Source organism: Lithobates pipiens, unplaced genomic scaffold (assembly GCF_037356315.1).
Source record: "Lithobates pipiens isolate NorthernLeopardFrog02 unplaced genomic scaffold, aLitPip1_a1.2 Scaffold_3, whole genome shotgun sequence".
NCBI lineage: Eukaryota > Metazoa > Chordata > Amphibia > Anura > Ranidae > Lithobates > Lithobates pipiens.
Genome location: NW_027507790.1, coordinates 36,970,339 through 36,992,640, shown reverse-complemented (window position 1 = coordinate 36,992,640; position 22,302 = coordinate 36,970,339). Strand labels below are relative to the sequence as shown.

The 22,302-nt window shown below is 42.2% G+C and overlaps 1 protein-coding gene across 6 annotated transcripts in view; it reads left to right on the top strand.

Moving 5' to 3' along the window:
- The window catches only part of CIT (citron rho-interacting serine/threonine kinase), a 257,696-nt gene that overhangs the window by 158,918 nt on the left and 76,476 nt on the right, over positions 1–22,302 (top strand). For 5 of the 6 annotated variants that reach the window (XM_077461438.1, XM_077461435.1, XM_077461440.1 and 2 more), the window contains 5 exons: positions 3,601–3,798; positions 7,288–7,481; positions 16,606–16,753; positions 16,860–16,964; positions 21,348–21,488. In XM_077461438.1, the coding sequence (XP_077317564.1) occupies positions 3,601–3,798; positions 7,288–7,481; positions 16,606–16,753; positions 16,860–16,964; positions 21,348–21,488 (786 nt within the window). The remainder of the gene's footprint in view (positions 1–3,600; positions 3,799–7,287; positions 7,482–16,605; positions 16,754–16,859; positions 16,965–21,347; positions 21,489–22,302) is intronic. The other variant, XM_077461436.1, reaches the window with a different exon arrangement.

The following is a 22,302-nucleotide window of genomic DNA, read 5'->3' as shown; positions in this document are numbered from 1 at the left end:
CAGTACAGGAGAGAGAGCCTTTACAACCGTGCAAGGCTCAAGGTAAGGCTATAGTTTAGCTTCAAGTTTTGAATAGAGAAGGGAAGGTTTGAAACTCTTGTCAGGTTTACTTTACTTCCTGTCCTCAACAGACTAGAGGGAATGAGAGGAAAAGTGGAGAATTTTGCAATTTTAACCACTTGACCTAGAGCAGGTTTTACACCTTTCATGACTAGGCCATTTTTTGCTATTCAGCAGAGTGCTGCTTTAACTGGCAATTGCGCGCTCATGCAACACTGCACAAAATTATATTTATATGATTTTTTTCACACAAATAGAACTGTCTTTGGGTATTATTTGATCACCCCTGGTTTTTAATTTTTTGCTATATAAGATGAAAAAAGGCCAAAAATTTTGAAAATAAAAACCATAAACGAATAAAACTGTTTTAAACATGGCTAATAAAATCAAATTTCTTCATAAATTTAGGCCAAAATGTAATCTGCTAAAAAGAAAAAAAATCCCAATAAATGTATATTGGTTTGTGTGACAGTTATAACGTCCACAAACTATGGTATGTATATTTTGAAAATTGACCAATCCTGATGTACTGGCGGTTTCTGCCATTTCTTGAGGCCCTTAAAATGCCAGGACAGTACAACCCTTTGATGTTGCAGTGTTGATCGCCACAACTATCATGAATGGGTTACATTCAATTCATAACAGCTGTGATTTACTATTGTGTGCCGTGACTGGCCCACAGCTATCACATGGTGCTGTGATTGGCCCAGGTGCCATGAGATAGCTGTGGGCCAACCACAGCATCAGTATAGAAATCGGAGCTGTTATAAATGAAATTCACACATTACAGCTTTGTTGGCATTGTGATGATGTGATTGCATAGTGATATGGGGAGACGCAATCCACTGCTTCCTGTGGACACAGCGAACATGGGAGAGGGGCTCTGCGTGCCCCTAACTCAAGAGGCAGGATGTTGTACATGTATGTCAGGGGTCAGCAACCTTTTTCCACGTAAGGGCCGGATTCAATGTATGTTAATGCATGGAGGGCCACATTCACCTGCTAATAAAGTAAGATAATAATAGACCTAACATAGTAGTAATAACAGTACAGGTTTACCTCACTTTAAGGTGCTAAACTAATACAAAGCCAGTCCACCCTGTGAGAGCATGTGGCTGGGGATTCAGATTTTACTGCCCCCTCCCCCATTCTGGCACTCAAGGGTGGCTGACGCCAGCCCTGCCAGCCAGCATGGTATGGAGATGGGGTTCCTGCCCTTAGTGAACTTAGTGGAGATGATGTCCCCTGTCTCCAGGGGAGAAGGGGTTCCCATCTCCAGGTGGAGTCCCTGTCCCTAGGAGAGATGGGGGTCCCATCCCTAGGGGAGATGAGGTCCCTGTCCCCAGGTGAGAAGGGGTCCCTGTCCTCAGGTGAGAAGGGGTCCCTGTCTCCGGGTGAGAATGGGGTGCCTAATAATGTCCCCCCATAGCAGTGTCCTCTGCCCCCCTTCTCATCACTCCCTTAGTGTCCTCTGCCCCCCCATAGCAGTTTCCTGTGCACCCCAAAGCCATGTCCTCTGTCCCCTGCACACTCCCCCTACTGCCGTGTGCTCTGTACCCCCATAGCTTCCTCTTCACCCTACCCCCCACACACACACAAACGCACACTGTGGCGGTAGAGCTCTCCTACCTTACACATGTGTACAGCAGAGAAGAGATCAGCCATATCACAGGGTTGGATGGGGCCAGGAACTGCTAAAGTTAACTTTTCACATTAACAGGCTGGTGATTGGTTGCTAGGATCAGCAACCAATCGCCTGTTTAATGTGAAAAGTTAACTCCAACAGTTCCCGTCCCCATCCAGCCCTGTGATACCATCCGCTCGCCGCTGTCCAATGAAGAGGAGACGCTGTACTCTATTGAAGCACCTCGCTTTTATGCACACAGTTAAGACTTTACCGGGAATCATTATTTCCTTCTAATATTCTGGACATATTATGGAGACTGGCAATCTGTGCTTGGGGGCGCTGCCTATGCGCCCTTTGGCTATGGGGCTTTATGACCAACTCAGCTCCCGGGACGGACCACTTATCTGACCCTGGTCCCACATACACCACACACCATAGCTATCTGTGGCATATATCCTAGAGCATCCGCCCGGAGGAAGTATTTACACACGAAATGCATCAGACATTCAGGATGTAGCTATGTGCCTTTATAAGGATTCATATCTAGACACACAATTTATCATTTTCTATCCCATTGAACCCCAATTTGTGCTGCCAAGTTGATAATGAGTTTATAACATTCATCATTATGTGCTGAATATATATACATATATAATCTCCATGAATTTATGATGTTATTTTCTATGTGCATGTGTGCCAATATGATATTACTTTTTCTCACATGAGTTGTATTATTGCTATGCATTTATAATTTATATTATATAATTAAAACATGAATTCAACCATATTTATCTCTACGAGTCAACGACCTAATTTAATGTCCCAAATCCCCCTTTCTTGTTCAAATGAAGAAGACAGCGGTGAAAATGCCTGCGGGTCGGTTGCCTGTAAATTCATCACAGGTACTGACGGGCTGAACATTTAGCAGTGGCAGGCTGGGTGCGGCCCGCTGGCCGTAGATTTCTGACCCCTAATGTAGTTGATCCTGCCTGCCCATGCCGCCATCTCCCAGTAAATGTACTGTGGCTAGGTGGCAAGCGGTTGAAGAGCTGTCATCAAAACATTTGTCCCCAGAGGATCATTTATCCTAACCTCTTGCTCTGGTGGCAGGTCTAAAAATGTTTTCCCTCACTTTTTGTCTCAGTGACAACAGTCAGCAGGACAAATAAAAAGGTGCGAGTCTCCTCAGCGAGGTCACAGGGTGCAATTAAAAATGGACAGATTTAAGATCTAGGCAGCCTAGTTTGATTCCTGAACCAGTATTGGGGATACCAGTTTTAGTAAATCAACACCATTGTGTCAGAATACTACTTTGACAGCACCCAAAGAAAACAATCACATCTACTTATGCGACTTTGTCTTTTTAAAGCGGAGGTCCACCCTAAAGTGGACCTTCCGCTCATCGGAACCCTCCTCCCCTCCGGCGCCACAATTGGCACCTTTCAGGGGGGAGGGGGGTGCAGGTACCTGTACAGTACAGGTATCTGCACCCACTTCCGGGATAGCTCTCTGCGGAAAGGGGCGTAGATTACGCCCCTTTCCGAAAGTCCCCCGCTGCCTGCTGGGAAACACACAGATCCCAGAGGCAGCGGGTCCATCCTTATTGCGCAGCGCGACTCGCGCATGCGCAATAGGGAACCGGGAAATGAAGCCGAAAGGCTCCACTTCCTGATTTCCATACCCAAGATGGCGGCGGCAGCACCCGAGAGAGGATCGAGAGATCGGCTTCGGGTGCTGACATCGCGGGCGCGCTGGACAGGTAAGTGTCACTATTTTAAAAGTCAGCAGCTGCAGTATTTGTAGCTGCTGGCTTTTAAAAAAAAAAAAAAAAAACGGCGGACTCCCGCTTTAAAATGGAAAAGTGTTTCTATAAGTAAGATTTGTATCCCTATTTATTTATCTTTGTACACTAGGTTCTGACAGATCTGGAAGACCAACTTAACCGTATGAGTGAAGAAAATGCAGAGCTAAACGATCAAAACTTCTTTCTGAGCAAACAGCTGAACGATGTTTCAGGAGCCACAGGGGAAATTATACAACTCCGGAGTGAAGTAGATCACCTGAGACGTGAAATTACAGAGCGGGAGATGCAGCTCACTAGTCAGAAACAGGTATTGTGTTTTCTTCTTTATGACAAAGTACTTGTTTTCTATTTGATCGAAAGGATTGATTTTGACACCCTATCATTATACCTTACTTTCTTTTATATACTGTACGAAACACCTTCACCTGAATTTCTGTGACATTCACCCATTTCTCTGTGACATGGCTACTAATTCGTAATTGGCCCAGCGCTATCGGGAAGAGAGTCCATAGCCCAGTGTAAGCTTAAACTAGAGTTTTCTTTTCTCTCTTCTGGCTGCTTAATCGAGTGGCAAGAGAGGAAACGAAAAATGAATAGGTGCTGCTGTAGAAAGGGGCAATAAAAATAACCTTTTGCTTGGCTTTAGGCGTTTTAGATTTTTTTAACCTCAATGACTTTGGCTTCTCTGTTGCATCTACAATATATTGTCATAAAACACCTTTGAAAATCCTAATTTATTATTTGCAGTAGGGAATTTGCCTATTCTGCTACTGGAACACAAATGTGTCATAGCTTACAATCTGATTTTTTTTTTTTAGCTATCACAAGCAAACCCTTGAATTGATACATACATGTACTGTCTCCCTTAATTTCGTAAAGGGATGCGCAAACTGTTGGTGCTATAAAATTCCTGTTCAATATTAATAGTTTGTAATAATAGGTGATTGCTGTAAGATGTATTGTTTGTGACCTAAAAAGAGAAAATGTAGGTGCCACTCAGGTAGAGCGGTAAAGTCTAACTAGACCACTGTGAGAGCAGGCAGGGACAGGAAGCTTGTTCTAGCTTGAAGCTGCAACAATGGCAAAGGAAAAGTTCCATAAGCTGAACTTCATGGAGCAGGACCATGTGCATGGGGTGAAATGAATGGCAGCCTCAGCCTTCTGCGGAGAGGCGGAGATCTCCCTCTGTTGTCAGCCGGGGAGATCGCACGGCCGCTCAGCCCCTCAGCCCCTCCGCCCCTCCTGCAGTAGCCATGGAAACCAGCCGAGAGTCGTGTGACCGGCCTGAAGATCTCACTAAATCGTTATTTACATAGTTGATGAGGTTGAAAAAAAGACACAAGTCCATCAAGTCCAACCTATGTGTGTGATTTTATGTCAGTATTACATTTTATAACCCTGTATGTTGTGGTCGTTCAGATGCTTATCTTATAGTTTTTTTTAAATGCTCCCCGCTGAAACCACTGCCTGTGGAAGGGAATTCCACATCCTTACAGTAAAGAACCCTCTACACAGTTTAAGGTTAAACCTCTTTTCTTCTCATTTTAATGAGTGGCCACGTGTCTTATTAAACTCCCGTCCGCGGAAAGGTTTTATCCCTATTGTGGAGTCACCAGTATGGTATTTGTAAATTGAAATCATATCCCCTCTCAAATGTCTCTTCTGCAGAGAGAATATGTTCAGTGCTCGTAACCTTTCCACATAACTAGTCCCTTTTATTAGTTTTAGTACTCGCTCCATTTCCAGCACATTCTTCCTCAACATCGGTGCCCAGAACTGGACAAGCATACTCCAGGTGAGGCCGGACCAGAGTCTTGTAGAGTGGGATAATTATCGCTTTATCCCTAGAGTTGATCCCTTTTTAATGCATTCCAATATTCTGCAAAAATCTTACCAAACAGTGTAGAATGAGCCGCTCTAAATACTCAGTGAATATGCTAATGATACACACACTCAACTCAAATGTATCCAATAAAGTATACACATAACATAAATAACATTGATTGTTACCACTTTAAACTAAAATAGCAGCACCCTGTGAAGGGAATAGTTGCAGGGAGGAGGGGGTGAGGGGCTGAGAGCAGGGCTGCGGATGACGGAGGGACGTACACTGACCACAGTGGTCAGGGCTCAGAAGCCCTAATTTTCTTGGTCAGCACAGTGGCAGATTCAGCCAGATTTTTTTTTACAGTTTAGAGGGGGGCAGATTACACAGTACTATGCTGTTATATCTGCTTCAAAGGACCAGGATTGCAAATTTATTCATTTTTTGGGTTTAACAAACACTTTAAAGTGATTGTAAAGGCAGTAGTTTTTTTAACTTCATGCATTTTATTAGCCCCCTAATACTTACCTGAGTCTCCTCTCTATCCAGGGATGTCCAGGACTCTCCCTCCTGATTGTCTGAGAGACAGCAGTGGTGCTATTGGCTCCTGCTGCTGTCAATCAAACTGGTGCCGAACCTTGGCTCCGTGTCTGAATGCATACATGGAGCTGCAGCTCGGGGTGCCCCTATAGCAGGCTGCATGTGGTGGGGGTACTCAACAGGAAGGAGGGGCCAGGAGCTCCAGCCAGAGACCCGAGAAGAGGAGGATCCAGGCTGCCCTGTGCAAAACCACTGCACAGAGCAAGTAAGTTTAACGTGTTTGTTCTTTTAATAGAAAACAAAACAAGACTTTACAATCACTTTAAGCTCCAAGGGGCAGAGTTAAATGTGTGGGGGTGTTTCTGGTTTGAGTCTGGGCTGAGGCTGCCATTCATCTCAACCCATGCACATGGGTCTGCTTCATGATGTGCGGCTTATGGATCTTTTTCTTTAACATATATATATGTATGTTTGTGGTAGTTGATTAACCTCCCTAGCGGTAATCCCGAGTCTGGCTCGGGCTGGGATTTCAGTACCATAAACAGTAACCCCTGAGCCAGACTCGGGATTGCATCGCTGGATACAGGGAGGACACAGGGAGAAGTTACTTACCTTGTCCCCTGGATCCAGCGATGTCCTCCGCACTGTGTGATCGAGCTGTCCTCCACTCGATTCACGCAGTGCCCGAGTGCCGCCAAGCTCCGTTCCCTGCGACGTTACGGCGCACGGGAGCGGAGATCGGTGCCAAATTCAAAAAAGTAAAAACACACAAAACACACACAGTACTGTAATCTTACAGATTACAGTACTGTATAAAAAAAATTACAACACCCCCTTTGTCCTTAGTGGTCTGTGCAGTGCCCTGCATGCACTTTTATATTATAAAAACTGATTTTTCTGCCTGGAATTTGGAGATTGCCCATAGCAACCAAAAAGTGTCCCTTTATGTCAAAAGTGATTTTAGACCAGCTAGAAAACAGCGATAATAAATTAGAATCACTTGCAGAATTGAGCGATAGCGATTTGTGGGGAAATTCGTCATCAAACACTAAATATAATGACAGCGACAATTCTGTAAATGAGCAAATTTCTGTGTTTTTGGATTTGATTACATTATTGAATAATTTTTATTATTATTTATTATATTATAAACTTTATCATACCCGGGATGTCTGCTAGACTCTGGTTTGAACATATTTAAGAGAGTTATTCCTAAGAATTACAGGACTATAATATAAAATGCCAAATTTCCATGCAAAATAATTGTACCGCTTTGAGCACCTAAAACCAGAACGAATCATACCGCCAGGGAGGTTAAGTAGAGCAGACATTGGCTTGAAGCCTTGAGAGGCACACGATAGATATCTTTGTTACTAGATCTTGTTTATTGTTTAATTGTTTATTTTGTCTTTTGTGGTGTTATAATTACAGACAATGGAAGCCCTAAAAACCACATGCACTATGTTGGAGGAACAGGTAATGGATCTGGAAGCACTGAATGATGAGCTGCTGGAAAAGGAACGCCAGTGGGAGAGCTGGAGAAGTTCATTAGAGGATGAAAAGACTCAGTTTGAATGCAGACTTCGAGAGGTGCAAAGGTTGCTGGATAATGAAAAACAGGGCAGGTGAGGATTCAAAATGTATTATGATAAAGATATTTGCACTATATAAAGATATTTCTTTCATGTCCATTGAGTGACACATGAAGTTGTTCCAGGTTATACTGCTGCCTACCAGAGTATTAGAAATGGGGGGGGGGGGGGCTGTAGCCCAGGATAGCTCCTACTACCAGCGTGAATCAGTTTTGTCCTAGGAGGACAGATGTAAATGATGATGGCATTCCAACAGCTATGATTTCAATAAAAAAATACTTGTCCACCTCACAACCACATTTCTGAAGGTCTCTAATGGGGATTCTGTTACAGCCTCCCGTTCACAAGTTCTCCAGGTAATCATCTGTAGCAACAGTAATTGGCCATTGCTGTTCTTCCTCCTAGCTCTTTGGTTACTCTGGGGCTATACAGCAGCACAGCTGAACAAGTTTGCAGCTTCAAAGCACCTGGGACTTTCTACCTCGCCTCAAGTATATCTGGCAGGAATTTAATACACAATCGTAGAGTTAAAAAAAAAAAAAAACTAAACAAAAAAAACTGCTTTGTATGACTCCAGTCAATTTACAACAAAGTCAAAACAATTACAAATGCCAGCTCTAGCAAGCTTGACATATTTCATTCGTCCTAAAATCATGTTGATGTCTGCAGCCTGGAGTCACGTTGCCCTCTGATTTTGGAGCCTTTAGTTCTGTTAGGTGTGGCTGGGTCCTCTGCTGTTTTAGCCGAGGTCTTTCCATATTGAGGATGTAACATGTTCTGAAAGGAACGGCCCCAGGTCCCCCGCTTTGACAGCTAGCAGGGGATTTTCTCCTCCCGCTAGCTGTCACATTAAAAAAAAATGTGGCTGTATAGTGCTCTGCCTGGCCTTGTCACTCGTTCAGTGTTCTGTGACTGGAAAATGAAAAGACTTGACACCCTTAGTGGTTTTCGGCTTGTAGTTCTCAATGAAGTACCATGGTGGTGTGAGCACTGTGGTAGTTCATTGATTATACCTGTTAGCGTGTATTGGCTTGCTCGTACGAAGTACGAGCAAGCAGATACACTGACAGGTCTGCAGGAGACCTGCATGGCATCAGCAATCTGCTGATCACTGGTGCAATACTTTACAGCCTCTTGCAACAAAAAATGATAAATGCACATTTTTTTTTACATGAATAAAATGTGCATTTATTATTTTTTGTCAAAAGGTGAACTTATCCTTTAAAGATGCTACTTGTTGCAAGAGCGCCCATGTTTCTCAACAGAAGAAACCTAAGGAACACACTGTGAAGTATTCTTCGTCTCTGACTAGTGGTTTAACCCTGAACACTATTAAGGGTCAAGTTTCTGCCCTTTCTCTCCTGATTCTGAGACCTCTGGCCTCTTAACCCTTGATTAAAACATTAGTATAGGGATGTCCAATATAAGGCTCCCCCATCCAGTCCCCAGTGACCCTGTGGGATCTGAATATGGTCCTCTGCACTTCAGAAATGGCCATTTGAACCCATTACAGACATTCCTCTCTCTACTCTCACCCACAAGGTGTTTTTTTTTTCTTGTAGCCATCATCAGGTGTGTGAACTGGCAGCCTTATCCTGTAAAGCACTCCTTTTTGGTTTTGCACAGGGTTTGGATGGTGTTGAATCCCAGCACTCCTTTTTTCCTAAATTTGTTTCTGCATTTTACCTTAATTAGGACATTGTTCTTCCATCAATCTGTCCAGCTGTTGTGCACCAAGAGTAACTTTTCCTTCATCGTCTGGGCGTGGCCTTCAGCTGTGAGAATCTCTCAGCTACTACTCCTCTCAAATTGATTACTTCATTGTCCTCTCAGATGCATCCCAAAGGGGTGTTCTGACTTCTCGTTTTACTACCTGTATGTGTTTTAGGCAGACCATTATAACCCTGTTAGGGTGCAGTCTACTAGAACTGTGAGTGCTTCTTGGGCTTTTTGGCACCAAGCCAATCTTTACCAGATTTGTAGGCTCATACCTGTCTTCTGTTTACATGTTTAAGTTTTGGCTGGTTGACATTTTGGCCTAATCTAATGCCAACTTTGGACGTAGAGTCTGTTAGTGCGGTCTTTAAAGTGGTAGTAAACCCAGTTTCAAAAAACACTTACATTCCCGGCATGCCGGAAATGCTAACTTTCACATTGGTTGTGCTCTCAACCAAACTTTCAAACCATCCAATGGCTGGTTTCATAACTGATCACATGTGCAGCATTATGGCAGTTGAAGAATCATTAGAGGTCAAGATGGCAGCTTCCTTGACTGAAAACGATAGAAGGGTTTACTTCCACTTTAAGCTGCAGGCAGTCCCCCTTCTTTGTTGTTTGCTTAGGACTTTTCACATTTATTTGCTGCGTTGCCCACCACATCAGTTGGACTGCTTTCTGGTGTCCTTAAGATAAAGACTTTGTGTCCCTCAGTGGACAAGAAAGAAAATAGGATTGATAAACGTGCTATAAAATCCTTTTCTTGGAGTCTGTTGAGGGACACCCCTCTGTGTACAAAACTGAGGCATGCTAGTAGTAGGAGGGGTTATTCTGGACTGATGTACAGTTTTTTTTTTGTTTTTCTTTTGACAATGTGCAATTCTTCTTAAGGCTTTAGTATCAACCAAATGTTTAAAGTGGATGTAAGCCCTCTCTTATACCCAGTGAAGTGAACAGCCTCAGATGATACACAGGGATGAAACAAATCTTCCTACATAAGTTTTACATGCATATATGCTGTCTTCAGCCTGCTATTTTCTTTGGAATTCTAACATGGTGTTAGAATCTTTACTTCCTCATTCAGCAGTAGGAGGCATACACTGTGTGACAGCTGGTTGGAGGAAAGACCCCCCCCCCACCACCACCACCACAAACGCAGAGAAAGGAAGGAATGTTCAGAGCTGTGCTGTGACAAGAAAAGCTCTCTGCTAATTTATTTATAGCATCCACCCGACACAAATTTCAGGCTAGTTTTATCTCAGTTGTCTGAGAACTTGTCAGAAGTTATTCTGATAACAGAGGATGAAACAGCAGAAAGACACAGGACTTAGGGCTTTGGCGAAAGATAAGTAATCATTACAAATATGTGTTTAGGTCAAATTTCATGAATCGGGTTTACATCCACTTTTTAAAGGATAAGTTCGCCTTTTATAAAATGTTACACCCGTATTTAGGGTGTAACATGTTAGTGCGGCAGCTGCCCCCGCATCCCCCCCAAGTCCCCGCTGTGACAGCAGACCATAGATCTCCTCCCCACGCCTGCTGTCCCAATTTTAATAAGACATGAGTATACAGTGCTCCACCCAGCTGGCCACGTTACTCATTCCCCTGAGTTCTGTGAATGGGAAACTACCGTCCGCCTTTGTAGCTGTCGGATTCTAGTCCTGAATGGAACTACCAGAGCGCTGTTGAGCGCTCTTGGTAGTTCATTGATTCTGTTTGTCAGTGTGTAACTGCCTGCGTGTACGAGCAAACGGCTTACACTTACCAACTGCAAGAGCCCTGCATTGCACCCTCCATATGCATTTATTATTGTTTTTGTAGGTGAACTTATCCTTTAATGCAAGTTTTTTTAAATCAATCATTCTAAAAAAATTTAAGTATACCTGGCTTTTTTTTTTGTTTTATTTTAAAAAGTCTCTTAGCCTTGTTTTCAGGCTTCTTTTTTGTCTTGTGCATGCTCCCTCTCCTCCACTTATACACCTCACAGCTACTAGTGTAGAGTGAGCAGTGCCGTTATTTCTGGTCACATGCTCTAAATGTATACTACAATTCCCATTGATCTGAGTGTGTCTGCAGTCGGCTTCTGGAGCCCTACTGGAATGAAGTCCATCGTATCGTCCGCAAATTCACAGATAGAACCTTACCGAAAGATCCCACGTTTTTCCTCTTGCACCACCGCGATATACCAAGTAAAGCATCTAGAAAGTCCATTCTGCCTCTCTTGATCACAGCCGCGAAGGGATGCATTCCGCTGTACTGGAAGCAGACACAGCCTCCATCGATTGTCGCCTGGCTGAAAAAGGTCGCTTACATTCATGCGATGGAAGATTTGGTAGCCACAAAAAAGGGCCTCAACGAGAAATTTTCTAGAAGATGGTTTTATTGGCACGAATTTGTATACTCAGAGGAATATGCGTGATTAGTATTAGTGATTTGCGTGAATTTGTATACTCGGAGGAATATGCGTGATTAGTCCTGCGGGACTAATCTAATGTACCCTCTCTAAACACCAGGAAACTGGGCAAAATCTCCGGCCTGGAAGCGGTTTGGGTAGATGGAAATTTACCCTGATCCTTACCTTACCCCCCCCCATGGGTCTTCCCTAACTCCTAGCAGTCCTAATTACACGGGGGAAATATTTGACATGTGGGATACGGAGACTCCTCAGATTATTTGCTGAGATTACAAGAATACTGATTTATGTGAATTGGACCTTCCCTTGTTTGATACGCTTTTAGAGTTTTACATTTTTGCATTTTCTTTATTTTCCATATGTTTTTCTTGCAAAAATAAAGTATTGGGAAAAAAAATTGGAGTTTAGTTTCTCTTTAAAGCGGAAGTCCATTTTTTTTTTTTTTAAAAGCCAGCAGCTACAAATACTGCAGCTGCTGACTTTTAAAATAGTGACACTTACCCGCCCAGCGCTCCCGCGATGTTGGCACTCGAAGCCGATCTCTCGATCGTCTCTCGGGTGCTGCCGCCGCCATCTTGGGTATGGGAATCAGGAAGTGGAGACTTTCGGGTTCATTTCCCGGTTCCCTACTGCGCATGCGCGAGTCACGCTGCGCAATAAGGATGGTCCCCGCTGTCTCTGGGATCCGTGTGTTTCCCAGCAGGCAGAGGGGGACTTTCAGAAAGGGGCGTAGATTCTGCGGAAAGGGGCGTACCTTCTGCAGAATCTACGCCGGAAGTGGGTGCAGATACCTGTACTGTACAGGTACCTGCACCCCCCTCCCCCCTGAAAGGTACCAATTGTGGCGCTGGAGGGGGGGGGGATTCCAATGAGCGGAAGGTCCACTTTAGGGTGGACCTCCGCTTTAACACTTCCTATGTCCCTCAGTGGACACCAAGGAAAGGAGTTTTTGGTGAATGCAAAAAAATCCTATTTTATTTTTATTTTTTTAGCTTTAAACAGTTAAAGTAAGTCTGTACTATGATATGAACATAAAACTTTGCAAGCAGATGACAAATGGTAACGGTGGATCTAAAATATTTTTCTAATAAAATATCTTCTTATAAAATAACAAACATGTTATACTTACCTGCTCCGTGTAGAGGTTTTGCATAGAGCAGCCCAGATTCTCCTCTTCTTGGATCTTCTTTGGCTCTACAGCTGTCTTGAAACTACTCAATTAGTGAAGAAGAATGAACAGTTTCTACATAAGAATGTGACAAAAATTCAATGCAAAAGATCAGTGAAAAATGTAGCGCTAAAAATATAAAACAATAAACATTGTACAATCAATTATATCAAGTATTGTGTGTAAATAATAAGAACTTTTTGATAAAAATCTATCTCAAATATAATGAATATAAAATGGAACATGTATATAAGGAGTAGAAACACAGGTGTGAAAGTCCCAAAGGTGAAACAATCCTATAGTAAACATGTATGGAGTCCACCATGAAAAGTTGTAGCTCAGAAGTGGGGTACAAAGGCCTCAGCAGGCATGAAGAGCATCAGGAATAGCGTGTCCTTCACCCGAGAAAAGGGGTATAGACTCTTACCGGAAATAGTGGACTCGAATGTCACCGACAACAAGTCAATCAAGCGAGGATAGCATGATCAAGGGAATCCAAAGAGCTCCAAGAACGAATCCAGGGAATCATGCAGTTAACCGTGAGACTGAAACTCCGATGTTAAGCAGCCAGACTGGAAAGCCAAAAAACTCATCAGAAGGAGCTTGGAGCTCTTTGGATTCTCTGGATCGTTTTGTTAATCTGCTGATTGAGCTATCCTCGCTTGATTGACTCGTCACTGACGTTCGAGTCCACTATTTCCAATAAAAGTGTATACCCCTTATCTTGGGTGGAGGACACACTATCCCTGATTCTCTACATGCCTGCTGAGGCCTTTGTACCCCACTTCTGAGCAACAACTTTTTGTGGTGGACTCCATATATGTTTACCATAGGATTGTTTCTCCTTTGGGACTTTCTCACCTGTGTTTCTACTCATTATATACATGTTCTGTTTTATATTCATTATATTTGAGATTGATTTTTATCATAAAGTTTTTATTATTTACACACAATACTTGATATATTGTTCAATGTATTGTTTTGTTTTATGTTTTTAGCGCTACATTTTTCACTGATCTTTTGCTACGGGGCACCCGAGCCGAGCCGCAGCTACGTGTGTCCATTCAAACATGGAGCCGCAGTTAGGCTCTGCCCCTCTCTCTTCTCATTGGCTCACTGACTTTGACAGCACCGGGAACGAATGGCGCTCTGCTGCTCTCTCAGCCAATGAGGAGAAAGAGTCTCGGGCAACCGAGTCTCTCCTTCAACATTGCTGGGTAGAGATGGGGCTCAGGTAAGTATTGGTGGGGGGGGGGGGGGTTGGGTGTACTGCTGCAAATAATGCACTTGCTTCCGTTCTTCTGTTCAGTAAGCTGTTTCTACTCATGGATTACTGAGTAATCCTCCTATATCAGCATGGCCTGGGTTGTGGCCTGGGTTAAGCCCCCTGCGGCTCACTTGACCTGGTGATGTCATTTCAGCCTGATTAGGCTGATGATGCAGAGCACAGGGAAGCTGTCACTCAAGCATCTGAGCTGTCCCACCGGCAGGCTTCAGGGTCTTGAAAAGGCTGAAGTGATGTTATGACACCATGTGACATGCTTCAGCCTAGCCCCACCCAAGACCATGTAGAGAGGAAGAAGAAAAAAAGTCACATGACCCAGAATGAAGCTTTATCTGGGATTTAATTTTTTTTAATGTTTACATTATCAATTAATTGCTGATGTGGCTCATGTTGAAGATGTGGCAAACTATCTGGGTTTATAACCACTTTGAAGTAAGAACATTGTTCTTCTATATAGACTAGAACTGTTTAGCCTGGACTTCAGCTTTAAAACGTGTCGATCTTCTAAGATATCTGCTTATGTTCTTAATACATTTATTGGGCAGCTCTTTTCTCCAGCCTGAAATGGATTTTCTGCCTTTGACCCTTTCAAGGATAATAAAAACTTTTGTGATCCGACCTCATTTTGAAGTTTTGTTATGCGCCTGTTTTACTTAGTATCCTCTTTGCGTAAAAAAAACGAACTTTTATGCATATATGAGGCCATCGTTTGGTAAATTGTTTTTAAAAATACCATGAATATTTTTTTATAATAAGCGGAGAAAAAGGCAGTTTAGTTTAATGCATAACATATTTTGTATTATTAATATTCCAATTATTTCCACTAATTTTTTCTTTCCAGTTATGCCTAGAACAGGTTACTCAAATATATGTAAGTTTTCATACGTATGCCAGCACTGTATTGTTGATAAACCAGTATGTATGATTTAGATTTCTACATATTAGGCATTTTCCAAGTCAGTAGCTATATATTCATCGGCTGGCGTGGGATTGTACAGAAGGGCCATTGCAAACAGGTTAAAGAAAAAAGATGGGACTATGTTGATTACAAATATATATGTCTAGGCTAAAAGCTGCAAGCACTTAGAAACTGACAGAAAAAGGACGCTACCAATAATTGTAAATAGGAAGCACATTAAACACTGTTGCAGCTCATTAATTTTAATTATTTATGTACATATGTGCAGCCTGACTGCATGTGTGGTGAGGGTACATTTCTTCTATTTGCTACTATCACCATGGCCCTGATAAGCCCTCATTGTGATGGTAGGGTCCACTTATACATGTGTCTGACAAGGGGCATGAGTAACGCACAACAAACTGAGGCCTTGGGATTGTTTACATCCTTTCAATTCCATGTCATAACACAGCTACAGCGCTGACCCTTGAAAGAGTTGATTATGCTCTCTATTTGATTGGCAAACACTCAGCAGCCACCAGTCAAATCTTCCATCTCCCCCCAAAGAGCTCTTCTCTGGATACCACAGTGATTTCCATTGTGTGCTTCAGGTGGCAGCAAAGAAATTTCATTAACATCCTTGGTGGTGTAACAGATACCTGCTCCCTTCACCACACGCTAGGATTCCTTACGCTTTCACTACCGGGTGTATGAGCCTGTGGGAGGAACAGGTATTCGAAGGCCTGGAGGTGGGAAATATCTCCAGTGTCCAGGAAGCAGTAAAGTGGCTGCATCTGAAGATGTAGGCTGTTGAAAAGAGAAGTATACATGAACTCCTTTTACATCCCAGGCTTCCGTTACAAGTGGCCCTCTGGCGACAAGGTCACTTTAATTACTGGAGGGGATTAAAAAAAAAAACCTGTTAGGAAAAAAATGGAGTGACCATTGCTGCTGGTATGTATTTAAAGGTGCACTATACAGAACTGTCTTCTTTGCTTCTTCGGTACTTAGGCTGGCCATACATTATACAATTTTCTTTTAGATTTACCAAAACCATATGATATGAGATCAAACCTAAATACTTTCAATTTGTATGCAATCAGGCAGGCCCTTCCACTACATAGTTGACCGTAAATCTAAAGGAAATTGAATAAGGAAATTGTATAATGTATGGCCACCTTTACAGTGACCTATTATATGGATGTTCAGGTCAGTGATTCATCAAGAAAATAAAAGTGGGATAAAATTAAAGCCCTTGGGCTAATTTTTTAATACAAATTAGCCATTGCAATGCTCATATTTTTTGTTCTGATAAAGGAAGAACTATACCTGAGCTGTCCTCTTGTGTGAGCTCTATCCATTATTTATGGGCTCTGGTGGTGTTTTTATTTTTTTTTAACACCCCCCCAAGGTCACCAAGTATACCACTAGTAGTAAATGTACTACAGTTTGAAACCACTGACCTTTATGATCAAATGGAAAGAAATTAAAAAAAGTCAGCACTGTAACAGAGCTTGGCTTTTCAGGTTTAAAGTTTCCAAAGGCTCTGGTGCAAAAGGTGAATATGAACTGTTCCTAATAATGTTTAATCTGATGAGAAGGTGAATGTATTATGTTATTATTGAATTTTATTGTTCATATGCAGAATCCTATGATATGGGTAATATATCATAGTTTTTCATCTAGAGTACGAGCTGATCAACGTAGTACTGAGTCTCGCCAGATGGTGGAGCTGGCAGTCAAGGAACACAAAGCAGAAATTTTGGCACTTCAGCAGGCATTAAAAGATCAGAAACTCAAGACAGAAAGTTTGTCTGATAAGGTCAGTCAGTTCGGGGTATGCATTTGGTGGGAAATATAAGCTCTTTGGGCTAGCACCCTTGTTCTTTTTTTTTTTTATTTTTATGAATTTTTTTCTGCTTGTGTAGCTGAATGATTTGGAGAAGAAGCATACAATGCTGGAAATGAATGCACGAAGCTTACAACAAAAATTGGAGACTGAGCGAGAACTTAAGCAGAGGCTTTTGGAAGAGGTATGTTACTCCTCTTCTGTAAGGAGAAATGATTATTAAAGAATAATGGCGACAGTGCCTACAATGCTTGTCACCAGGGTGAGAGGCACTTCCTTTCGCAAGAGCATTATCACTTGCATCCATCTTCAGTTCAGTTCAGTTTCAGAATACATCATTTTATTTATTTATTTATATTGAAGAAAATTGTTATAGGTGGATAAAAGTATAAGAAAAAAAATGTTTCTTGCCTAAAATAGATGACCTCAATTTGCATCCATTTATAGTGCCTTGAAAAAAGTATTCTTTACCCCTTGACATTTTCCAAATTTTGTCATGTTACAATCAAAAACATAATTGTATTTCATTGGAATTTTATGTGATGGACAAACGCAAAGTGGCACATTGTTGAGAAGTGGAAGGAAAATGATAAATGGTTTTCACACCTTTTTACAAATATGTGAAAAGTGTGGTGTGCATTTGTATTCAGTCCCCCTGAGTTAATATTTTGTAGAACCACCTTTCACTGCAATTACAGCTGAAAGTCTTTTTGGGTATGTGTCTACCAGCTTTGCACATCTACAGAGTGACATTTTTCCCCATTCCTCTTTGCAAAATAGCTCAAGCTCTGTCAGATTGGATGGAGAGCATCTGTTAACAGCAAAGTTTCAAGTCGTGCCACAGATTCCCAACTGGATTTAGGTCTGGACTTTGGCTGGGACATTCTAACACATGAATATGCTTTGATCTAAACCATTCTATTGTAGCTCTGGCTGTATGTTTAGGGTAGTTGTCCTGCTGGAAGGTGAACTTCCACCCCAGTCTCAAGACTTTTGCAGATCTGAACAGTTTTTCTTGTAAGATTTCCCTGTATTTAGCTTCATCCATCATCCCATCAACTCTGACCAGCTTCCCTGCCTCTGCTGAAGAAAAAAACATCTCCACAGCATGATGCTGCCACCACCATGTTTCACATTGGGGCTGGTGTGCTCAGAGTGATATGCAGTGTTAGTTTTCCGTCACATATAGCGTTTGCTTTTAGGCCAAAAATTTCCAAGGGGGGCAGGGCCACCCCTTTATGTAAAAGGATGGCCCGCCCCCTCTAACGCTACGGGGAAGCCATAGAGAAGTCCCTGTGCATCGGGGGTGGGGTCACCTGGGAACGTCACGGTGTGGCCCCGACCTCAGTTATAAAAGAACTGTCAAAGCGAAGATGCGTCATACAGTGGGAGCCTCCCATGGAGGCAGGTCGGTCGCGTTTTATTTTTTTATTTTTATTTTTTTTCGTCCTTTGGAGCAAGAGAAGAAGACGACGACTTTGTGGGACATTTTTATTTTTTTAATAAAGGACTTGTTCCAAGCCATGTCATGTCATTTTTAAAATTTTTGCACTTTTTCTGTGAAATGGTAGGGGTACATTTATACCCCGTTACCATTTCACACAGGGGGTGAGGTCGGGATCTGGGGGTCCCCTTGTAACGAGGGCTTCCAGATTCCTATAAGCCCCACACCCGCAGACCCCAACAACCACCAGGCAAGGGTTGTGGGGATGAGGCCCTTGTCCCCATCGACATGGGGAGAAGGTGCTTTGGGGGGCTACCCCAAAGCACCCTCCCCATGTTGAGGACATGTGGCCTGGTACGGTTCAGGGGGGGGGGGGGCGCTCATCCCCCTCTTTTCCTGTGGCCTGCCAGGTTGCGTTACGGTCTGGTATAGATTTTTGGAGGAACCCCACGCCATTTTTTTTTATTTTTTTTTTTTATTTTGGTGTGGGGCTCCCCTTAAAATCCATAAAAGATCTGAAGGGTTTGGTATGAATTTTGAGGGAGGCCCCCCACACCATTTTTTTTTTATTTTATTTTTTTTTTAATTTTGGTTTGGGGTTCCCGTTAATATTCATACCTAACTCTAATGGACTGGGGGGATCCCATGCCATTTTTTTCCAATTACTTCTTTTATCTCTATTGCTGGGACCGACAATTCATTATAGCTGCGAGTAGTTTTAAATTACTTTTTTTCCTTTAAAAATGTCATTTTGTGCAGGGAATGTTCTAAACACGGAAAAGTGCCACTTTACAGGCATACTATAGACACCCCCCAGGTACGAAATTTAAAGGAATATTTCACTTTTATTGTTTCACTTACGCATTATTGACATCACTGCTCCCGAAAAAACGCCCATTTTTAAAACTTTTTTTGCATTGATACATGTCCCCTGGGGCAGGACCCAGATCCCCAAGCACTTTTTACGACAATACCAAGCATATAAGCCTTAAAAAAAAATTTTTCCCATAGACTTTTAAAGGGTGTTCCCCAGCTTTTGAATGTGCCGCTGACGCCCTGAATATTTCGCTATTTGGCGAACACCCAATGTGGACAATTTCAAAGGACATGAATACTTTTTCAAGGCACTCTGTGTCCTCAAAAAAGGGAAAACCCTTTCTGTCTTTTTTTCGGGTATAAGTGAATGCAAATGGACTTACATTTGTTCATAGACATACAATGTGGTTTAGTCTGGATTCAGAGTAAATATTTGTGTGGGAGGGCCCTTAAATTATTTTTACACTAGTAAAGTCTTCAGATGGAGCAATCCTGCTTTGAATTGGCAAAACAAACAGATATACATGCCTCCCAACAGTTCTTGACTATCAGTCTACTTTACTGTCCTCTGTACAGGGGCTGTGTTCAGCAAAGGCTCTGCCCCTAGTATTCATTCATAAGAATAAGTGGAAAGTGGACTGCAGGATTTATATATGATCAAGCTTCACTGTGTTATTCATATGTAAAGCTGAGGGAAGCTCTTCCTCAGCTCCAGTCACACTGTACAGCTGAATTCCTGCTGCCACTGCATTTCTCCATTGCATCAGTTGAGTAAGGTAAAAGGGAGATTTGTCTGTACTGGTAATGGAGAAGAGAGATCTGTACTGTTGGGGAGGGAGGGGGGCTGTACTGGAGGTAGGAGGTATGTATTGGAGGGGCATGTATGTACTGGTTGAGAGGGAGGAGGTTTGTACAGCAGAAAGGGGAGTCTGTACTGGTGGGAAAGGGGTGAAGCTTTGTACTGGTGGGGATAAAGGAGGGTCTGCACTGGATGGGGGTACTATTTGGGAGGTAGAGTGTGTATTATGTTGTAGCTGGGAAAGGAGTCTTTACTGTAGAGGTGGTCTGTACTGTGGGAAATTGGGACTGTGGGGGAGATCTGTATTTGGGTGGGGGGGGTTGGTGATTGTACACTAACTTTTGTGTTATATACGCCTAACACCTGTACTCTGTGCATTATGCACTTCTGACCCTGAAGTTTGTGTATCACACTCTCCTAATCCCTGCACTCTGTGCTATATGTACTCCTAATCCCTGCATTCTGTGTCTTATGCACTCTGTGTCTTATGCACTCTGTGTCTTATGCACTCTGTGTCTTATGCACTCTGTGTCTTATGCACTCTGTGTGTTATCCACTCCTGACCCATGCGCTCTGTGCAATATGCACTCCTGACCCCTGCATTCTGAGTGTTAAACACTGAAGACCTTTGTTACCCTGTGGATTACGCATGCCTTGATCTTGTACGATACACTTGTACTTGCACATTTCATACTCCTGACCACTGCACACTAAGTACACTATATGCTCCTGCAGTTCTTTAAGTCAGGCAGGCTGTATGTAGAAAAGCATAAATAATTGATCAGTTTCATTTAAAAAAAATTAGTGTGCAGAAGTTTGTACATGTCTGTTAGACTCCCAATTGTGACCCAGTCATTAATGCATATTTTTTGGGGTAAATGGACAATGGCATATGTGTGCTATGTATACAGTGAGTAGGCTCAACAGGGTTGCAGCACTCAGCAGAAAGGTCAGTGTCAAATGAGGGTTTCAAAATATTTTATTCCAAAGTGTTTGCAGTGTAAGTAGCGTTTCACTGCATTCTTTACAAAAGCTTTTGGGTCTATAAATAGACTGTACTAAAAGTTGTACCTAGCTAAACAAATACATAAACATTTTTATTAAATAACAATACCTTCTTGCATGTTGCCTCTGTCCTTAATATGATAAATCTTCCAGTGCAAGGTATGGTTCTTCTCAAAGCTGCTGCAGGTAGGTCTTTAAACCACACCTATATCTTAATGCCCACTTTTTGATGACCATACCAATTGTTCGCATCACTAAATGTATTCTAAATTTTTCTTGTCAAGCTCAAAAGTTGGGAGGTATGAATATATGCCTTTTTTTAGTTGATACTGCTTCACACGCAGCACTAGTGTCTATTTTTTATTTCCACCATGGGTGTATGTTCTTTTTCTGTTACATAATATTGTAAATGTTCTTCGCACCAGAGACCAGCTTAAATGGTTCTGTAAAATAAATAGAAGTACTTTTCCATCTAATGAAATGTCCTGTTTTATGGGGAGTAGCAAGCCAAATTACAACAACAAATGGATCTTCAGAAGAATCACATCTTCCGTTTGACCCAAGGACTTCAGGAAGCCCTGGATCGTGCAGACTTGCTGAAAACAGAAAGAAGTGACTTAGAATATCAGCTAGAAAATATGCAGGTAAGATTTCTGAGCTACACTAGAATAGGCTAATTCTGCAAATCCAGGTTTCTTTGTCGAAGGTGCATTCACTTCTTTCAATGGTTCAGGAATGGCAAATCAACAACAAAAGTCACACATTCATAGATAAATAGTTCACACTTGTAAAAAGCACTGGCTTGCTGCCTAATTTCCATTCTATTTGGTTTTATTTATATATAATTATATCTATATATCCAACTCTGGTCCTCAGGACCCACTAACAAGCCAGGTTTTATGTATTACCTTGGGGAGATGCAGACTAGAATACTGCAATCACTGAGCAGCAAATTATATCACCTGTCATGTATTTCAGTTATCTTGCAAACCTGGCCTGTTAGAGGGTTCTGAGGACAGGAGTTGATAATCATGTGTTTTACAATGTATTTTCCACTATTAGCAAATATACATCGCGGTTGTCTAATTATGTCAGAAAATGACAAACGTTAAGCTAGTTATAAATGTGCCTAAAGTCAGCTGGTTCAGTAATAATCGGCCAACTTTTGGAACATGTGTACAGCTGTCTGTTTAACTGAAGCTGGTCGTGCTGGGAAACCAGCATATGGTCAGCACTTGCAGTCAGTGGCTGCAGTTCTAATCTGTGTATTCTGACATGGTGGGAGTCCCCATTGTCAAAATACAAAGACAGCATAAGAGATGCGAGGGTGCGCGGATATGTCAGCTTTTTTTCATTTAACAAAAAAAAGTTCCCCATGTTATGCCCAGCCTAAAGTATAACTATAGGCAACTTTTTTTTTTTAAGATGGATTAGAACACCTGTTTTTATTGCTGTCTG